This window comes from Triplophysa dalaica, chromosome 2 (assembly GCF_015846415.1).
Source record: "Triplophysa dalaica isolate WHDGS20190420 chromosome 2, ASM1584641v1, whole genome shotgun sequence".
NCBI classification, from domain to species: Eukaryota; Metazoa; Chordata; class Actinopteri; order Cypriniformes; family Nemacheilidae; genus Triplophysa; species Triplophysa dalaica.
The window spans coordinates 20,727,475-20,735,236 of record NC_079543.1 but is presented as its reverse complement, the minus strand read 5'-3'; the positions used below and the strand labels follow the sequence as shown (position 1 = coordinate 20,735,236).

The 7,762-nt window shown below is 37.2% G+C and overlaps 1 protein-coding gene across 7 annotated transcripts in view; it reads right to left on the bottom strand.

Moving 5' to 3' along the window:
- Positions 1 to 412: 412 nt before the first annotated feature.
- tbc1d1 (TBC1 (tre-2/USP6, BUB2, cdc16) domain family, member 1) overlaps positions 413 to 7,762 on the bottom strand; it is a 53,406-nt gene continuing 46,056 nt past the window's right edge. For all 7 annotated transcript variants that reach the window (XM_056770898.1, XM_056770889.1, XM_056770879.1 and 4 more), the window contains 5 exons: positions 7,173 to 7,417; positions 6,529 to 6,688; positions 3,366 to 3,535; positions 2,079 to 2,255; positions 413 to 1,936 (listed from right to left, as the gene is read on the bottom strand). In XM_056770898.1, the coding sequence (XP_056626876.1) occupies positions 1,727 to 1,936; positions 2,079 to 2,255; positions 3,366 to 3,535; positions 6,529 to 6,688; positions 7,173 to 7,417 (962 nt within the window). In that variant the 3' untranslated portion in view covers positions 413 to 1,726. The remainder of the gene's footprint in view (positions 1,937 to 2,078; positions 2,256 to 3,365; positions 3,536 to 6,528; positions 6,689 to 7,172; positions 7,418 to 7,762) is intronic.

Genomic DNA, 7,762 nt, shown 5'->3' with positions numbered 1-7,762 from the left:
CCATACTAGGAAAAATGTCAATGGTAGTTAAAAGTGTTCCAGAACTGTTTCGTTTACTACATTCTTCAAAATATCTTCTTTTGTGTTCGACAGAACAAAGAAATTTATTAAGTATTTTTTTCCCAATATGGTAGTTAATGGGGTCCAAGAGCTGTTTGATTATAAGCATTGTGAAAGATCATTTAAACCAGCAGAAGAATGTGCAGTATTTCACTTATGCTTAGAATCTTCTGCTACAGATTATCCAGAAGAAACCAAATGCGATGTGTATATAAACAAACGCTTACGTTTCTGATTCAAGATAACTTCTTAAGTATTACACATAGCTTTCTTCAGAAACCACAAACACCCACACACACACAAACACCCACACAAATCACGCGTGTCACAAATCAAGCAAATCAATCACAAACAATTTAAAATGTAGTTTAATGAAAACACTAAGAAGACTAACTCTTCATAAAAATCAATAAAAACAAACCACTTCATCAAGAATGATGTTTTAACAGTGTCACTGAGAAACACAAATGGAATTCTCCAGAAGAGCACAAGAGGTCAAAGGGCAAGAATATAGTCACGCACATGCTTCAAGAGCATTTTTGTTTCCGTAAACACACCCTTTTACCTCTTCAGATCTGTCAAAACATTTCACGCTCCAATTAAGGTGACAATGTTCCATCGTGTTTAAAATGCTGACACGCGTACAGCGACCCTACAGATAAACATATGAACAACACACATAAATATGCGACACATGCTGTTCGTCACAGAGAAAGTCTGAACATAAAATTAATGTCTTTGGTTAAAAAAGGTACCAAAAATACATTCTTGTTTCGCACAACAAACTAAACGGTTCTGAAATTCTAAGGTTAAACATATGTGTAAGGCAAATTTTGCATTACAAATACTTTAATGTGTGAGAATAAAAAGGGAACAACAATTTTTTAAGTTTTAAATGTTATTTTGTGAAATCAGCAGCATTTCAGTCTCCAATAAAAAAGTTTATAAAACAGACGTCTATCTGTTTTTTAAAAATGCACCTTTTTGGTAGAACAGATGCGCAGGTTTACAGTGTTTTGGAAGGCTGTCGTTTTTATTATTCAGTTTCTATTGCACTTGTAATGGGTGAGTTATTGGCCACATGGACACACACACATAAACTAACACGCTTGCGTGACAAGAAGAGGGTGCAAATATTGCGCTACACAGCAAGAGTGCATTCGTCCGTATAGAAAGTGCCAGTCAGTGCTAACTGGCAACTGTCAATCACATGTCATTATACGTGGAAACAGACCAGTCGAGGCAAATCTACCTAAGAGAGGCTTTGTCTGGGTCATTGCCGTGGTAATGACTTCAAAATGATGACAGGGAGGGAAAAACGGCATCTTTTAAAAGCGATGACTCAAAAGACACCTGGAAGGTAAACTTCAATTATAAAAGCTCAAAGCACCAGCAATTTGATCTTTAAAGTTGTTTTTATGCAGATGTGTCAGTTCTCCGAAAGAAGTTCTCGGGTGAAGGAAGAGTCCTGTTAACCTCACCCTGTCCACCTCCACTGAGACAGTCCGGAAGAGAACAGAGCCAATAGGGAGAGAGGATTGCATCACAACCGATGTCTACATCACACCAGGAAGAGGAGGAGCATAAAAGCAGATGTTTTTCCAAATCCTGTTTAGGAAAGTCAAGTTTCATGAATTTAACAAAATCAATACATCTCCATCTATGCCTAGTTGGTGCTTGTGCTGCTGAGGTCTTCTGGGGTTTGGCAGAGGATGTTTATGCCCAGGCTGCTGTCGAGAGCTTTCAGGTCAGAGACAGTCTGGAGCAGCTCTTCCCGTTCTTGCTGCAGAGTCTTAACTTCTAACTGCAGCTCAGCCTCTCGGCTCACCTGGCCCTCTACACGGGTCTCCAGGCATCGGATCTTTGCATGAGCAACCTGACAGAGGACGATAATGAAGTATGTAGTAAGTAAGGTGTATGTAATGATGTAAAGGCCTGTTCACGGCAAATCAGATTTCATAATTTTTCGAACTAAACGTGAGGACATTTCCGGATGCAGTGGAACATGCATATGTCACCTGTAGCTCCTCGAGAAGGTCCAGGTTTTGCTGTCGGAGACTTCCATTGGTCTTCTCCAACTGGGCAACCCTCTGCGACTGGCTTAGAGTGGAGGGGCCATCTAAGAGCTCGTCCTGAAGAACGTGATATTCCACCTCATAGGCTTGCAGCTGCTTACTGATATCCATCTCAGACACCTACACAGACATGTACAAAAGGACAGGATGAGTTCTGGCAGGTCAAGGCATGTGCATGTGTGTATGCGGACGTGTGTGAGGGAGGGTCTTAATAAGTCTAATGATGCACATCACCGAGACTGAAAACAGATGCCTTTTGTGCATCCGTGGGAATCTTTTCTTATGGTCTCATGAATAAAAATTGTAGGATGTTCAGACATAAGCAACACACACTGTCAAGCAAAATATTTCTGATTATTATTATCAATTTTATTATTAATAAGGATGATATAATAACAACAACAATATCATAATATAAAATAATTTAATAATTTAAATAATATAAAAAAATATTAGATATAACATAAAAAAATATATATATGCACCACTTAAGAATTATTATATAAACAATTCATATAGTTTAAAAAAAATCACAGTCCTTTCTGCTCTTCATTAGAAAATGCTGTATTTGATATACGATCATAGCAAAACATTTTACTATATAAACAACTATATATTAAATTCCTTTTTTTTGTTTATTCCTGACAATTTTCGTAGAAATTATACATTTTTATATATTTTCTACTGTTGTTCCAGACAGTTTCAGTGGCAACAACATAAAGAAACGTTAAATGGCCCAAATTTTATTTCCGTTAGACCTCTGCAACGAATTAATAACTGTTGAGTAGTTTTCATTAAATACAATTAATATACTATAAAACATTCAGAGTAATTCATATCAATTGAACATGGCCACCGATATACACAGACCAGAAGGTAACTTCGGGTCAGGCGTGTGCGTCTGGTGAAACCATCTTTATAATCATTGTATTGTTACTTTTCAAATGACATGCACCGTATTTTACGAACTCAATTTCTTATCTCTGTAAAATTCATGATAAAACTAGAAATTACAGCATGCAAACCACACATGAAGATGAACGCGAGGCACACCCGTGCTATGCAAAACATGCTTGCAGTGTTACCACCGCAAAAAAAAGAATACCGAAAAAACCACACCCAAATGTGCCACTGCCTTAAAACTGACAGACAGAGCAAGTGAAAGTATGCGTATACAGTGGAACGTGGGTATGCTATAGGCATGCGTGTTCACATTCACTATCGTTTTACCTGATTGATTGTCTTTTCCATTTGCACCAGGCCTAGATTGGGTAAAGTTGTTTTGATAAACTCAACAATAGTTTCCAGATTGTCGTGTTGAAGAATCAATGGCTTGTGGCTCCCAAGAAGACTCAAGGCCACTTTGAAGATGACCTCTGATCCCTGGAGGAACAGCATGTCTGGAAGATTTAAATACATAGATAAAGTTCAGTTTAATCCAAGTCATAAATTCAGTTTATTCATAGTATTAAAAGTAATGTGTTATTATTTTAAATAAATAATGAATGAATGAAATGCACATAAAATGAGATGGCAAAAGATAAACGGACAGATGAGCTCTGGAAATAAGTACGTGCGTTTGGCTTTGTGTCCCGATCAGGGTCAATGACATTCACACTTATAGTCACATCACAGGTTTGTGATTAAGCAAAACAAAACCAGCGCCAGCCGCTAAGCATCAGTGACTTTGATTATCATGCATAATTAACTTTAGTACAGCTCATCCAAGATACAGAGAGATAACCCTCTGCCAATCTCTCTCTAGAGACAAAATCTAGCAACTCTTTTAACACACTGGATTGCCAGGTTGTTGCTATGGTATTCAGAGCGGTTACTAAGTTATTGTGTGTGGGCGCTAAATGGTCCAAGTCAAAAGACCCGTAGATCTCTAAAAATGTTTTAATCTTAGATATGTCACAAGTCTAGCTGATCCGTTTTGCCTATAAAAGTAGTAACTGCATTTTTTTTTCAAAACAGACCACATGATTTAGTTTTTATCTTCGATTTGATGCCTAAACATACTGCACAGTACTGATAATATCTATGCCATCCCATAAAACCTCCATCCTCAGTTCACAAGATAGAAGCACAGGTAAAAGACATGTAACATATAGTTAGATACATCTTTAAATTACATGAGCTGTATTTTAATGTCATGTATTATTTAGAAAAAAAACGTAACCTTGTGTCTCAAAATTTTTGTCCACAAATTGAACACTGTTGTCAAAGTTGACAAGCTCTTCAATTGTTCTTTAGTCCAACAGCGAAGACGTGTATATTTATTTATTTTTAGATTTACATAATTATTAGGGCTGTCAGTGTAATCGCGTTAACGCATCCAATATATTTTGATAAAAATATTTTTGATTGTTATGTCATCCTTTGTCAAACGTTACATTATACAATCACACACTTATTCATGTACAGGCTTTTAAACCACTTAAGCGTGTTTTGAAACAGTTGCTTTGATGCAACGCGAGGTCTAGTCTTGTGCATACAGTCAAAGGCGACAGTGAATCTCTGTCAGACAGCGCACCAGTATTTAGTTCTCTTTTGCGCTTGAAAGAATAAAACCACACAAGATTACGCCAGAAATCCCGTTTTGTATTTTCTTAAGCACAGACTTCAACGTGTTAAATAAAATCTTAAATGAATGCGAAGAGTTGTGAAAATGGGAGTGGCGTCAGATCTAGCTCGGAAGATCGACAGCACTGATAATTATATTTATTACTTACATCATTAAACTTGTAATACTGCACAGATCTCAGTTTATATTAATTCGCCACTTTTGTAACTAGGGTTCAGGGTAACTAGGATAATAAATGAGCTCAAGGTAGCAAACAACAATAATAATAGACAAACCACCCAATAAAAATGCCCAGATACAAAAGTCCCTGCCCAACCTGTATAACCACCCTGAGGCTAAATAGTGGTGCCAAATTGCAGATCTTTGTTAACATCTCTGCAGACGGGGAGTGTCCGTGTACGTGAGGTTGTGTGTGCATCTGGTATGCTACGGAGTACAGGCAGAGTTTTAAATCGCAGAATGCTCCAGTTGGGCTCCTTCATACATCTATGATCTACTGATGGAAAAGAAGGCAACTAGATCTCTACGTTCATCTAAAGAAAGATTACTGTCTATTCCTAAATCGATGCTGAAGCGCCTTTTCTGTTGCTGCTCCACAACTTTGGAATGGAAATGGCCTCATCTGTGTCTTCTTTTAAGTCTAGTTTAAAGACCTACCTTTTTGAAAAAAGCCTTTTATATATACATTTGTTTTTAATACATTTTTATTTTCTATTTTTATTTGTTGCTTATTTGTTGTGATTATAATAGTGCTATATAAATAAAGTGCCATTGCCATTCCCTGGCCACAACAAAAACAGAACATGCTTTTGTGTCCATATATGTGTTGTACAGTATCATTCCACACAATAAAGGAATTCCAAGCATTCAGAGCATCTTCAAAGCAGTTCTGTGGAAATTGAGAGATGGCAGATGTGTCATTATCTTTTACTGTAGAATAGATTAGTTGTTATTTTCCCGCCCCACAACCCTGCATCTGCAAACATTCAATTACACACTTCCATATTCTTTCAATATAATTCAATAGTTCAATAGATGATGATTTGGAGTTGTGGCTGGTATGGCTTAAACATCTTGGCAAATAACCATAACCAAATGTGGTTTAAACACCTGAAGGGAGGATTCCAAAGAGTACTACAATAACACCCTTGAGCTACGAAGTTGGGCACAGTTTACTGAAAAGGGAGTGTGCCTGCGTTGGAAAAAAAAACATTTGCCAAATAAACAGATACAACTATGATTTATTTCAGCCCATCAACATATGAAATGTAAAAAATATATAAATTCCCTAAGACTATAAGAAAAGGCAAAAAGATGGACAGCTGCTTTTATTTGAAAACGTTCACCGTGGAAAACAAGGTAACCAATAGTTCTCTCTTACCCCTGAAAATCACGTACTTAGCCTCATTTACACTAGTTCATAATTCTTTAACCTTCAAACTTTTCTGGCATATTTAATAAACAAATTATAGATGTTCTTCTAGAAAAAAATTCAATAGCCAAAAATGTTTTGCTAATAGCAGTAAGAATGATCATGAAAGAAAGACAGTACTGTACTGTATTTTAACTGTGAGAAGCATGCAGAATAAGTAGTTTAACCAGAGGATATGATTCAAGATTTATCGGCTTTAATATATATCGGCATGCATTTAATTATCGGCCGATACCGATAACATAAAAAATGCCCATTTATCGACCGATATGGACGATAATTTATTGCGCATCCCTAATTTTTACATCCATATTCGACCTCCATCGCTCCAATAAAGTGTCTTTAGTAAGTTAGCGTGTGTGTGTTTACTGTACCAAACACTCGGGCCACGAATCCCAGTGGAAAGTGAGAGGCAAAGGCAGTGAGGAACCAAGGGGCAGCGTAGAGACTTGGGCCGATCTCATACTGCTCCAGATGAGTGTAAAGCTCCCTGTGATAGTCATGCAACAGACGAGACAGCTGGTACATCTGAATCTGAAAGAACAAACAAAGAGTTGAGTAACTCACAAAGCTAGTTATGAAAACAAAAACCATCAACCAGCTATGACAAGTTGAATATTCCCTTATTAGTGATTTAATTACAGTATACAAAAACATCCCCACACCCTATGAACCTACGCATGCTTGCTTTTCAGCAGAGGTAATGAACCACGCGTGATGCATACTTGTCAAAAATAGACAATTATTAAGGCTGTCAACATCCTTGTGTTAACTCATGCCATTAATTCGTCATGGGTCATGTCATTTTATTCATGCGGTAACATTTCATTCCTATTATACTGTAACTACAGACCGTTAATATTTATAAAAAACTGAACATTTGTTTGAAACTAGATTTGTGAAGAACAGATTCTCTTTACCAGTAAATCAATTGAACTTTTCTGAAATGTAGTTTAAGTAAAAAAGGCAATGCGTTTTAATGCTTGACGCATCATATGTGACCATTTTTTTACCGTACCTGCAGTATGATCATATCAGGCCTGTACTGTTTCCGCAGCCCCATGTTGTACATGAGAAATTTGAGCATTTGGAAGGCGTCTTCTTCGCTCAAATGGAGCAGCAACACACCCGCCACAAAACTCAAGCCCTGGCAGTAGCCCACCTCTGGGTCCAGCAGAGAATAAGCCTTCAGCAGATTATAGAGGGACAGCTGGCCAGCACCCAACTGAGCGCTGAAATACGGATGAGTGGGAAACGTACGTCCTGAGATAAGACAGAAAATAACAAATCAATATTATTTTTATTCAGTACAGTATGTGTAAAACTATTGCTATTTGTTGTTAATGTTGACTGTCCATCCTTTCTTTACTCCAGCTCCTTTTTTTTTAACTAAATATTCAGACACATTTTAATGGTTACTTATTTTCATGGTTCCACTTCACTTCAATTGCTGAAAGCAATAAGTGACAGAGCAAACAAAGGGTCGAACAAAGGGCCGAACAGACCTGGGATCAAAGATTCAACGTGTTGCTTCATCAGTCAAAGGTTCTTATGTAAGCTGTTTTTTCAGGAAGCCAAGAAAAAGCAGATATGTAGCTATATTCTTAT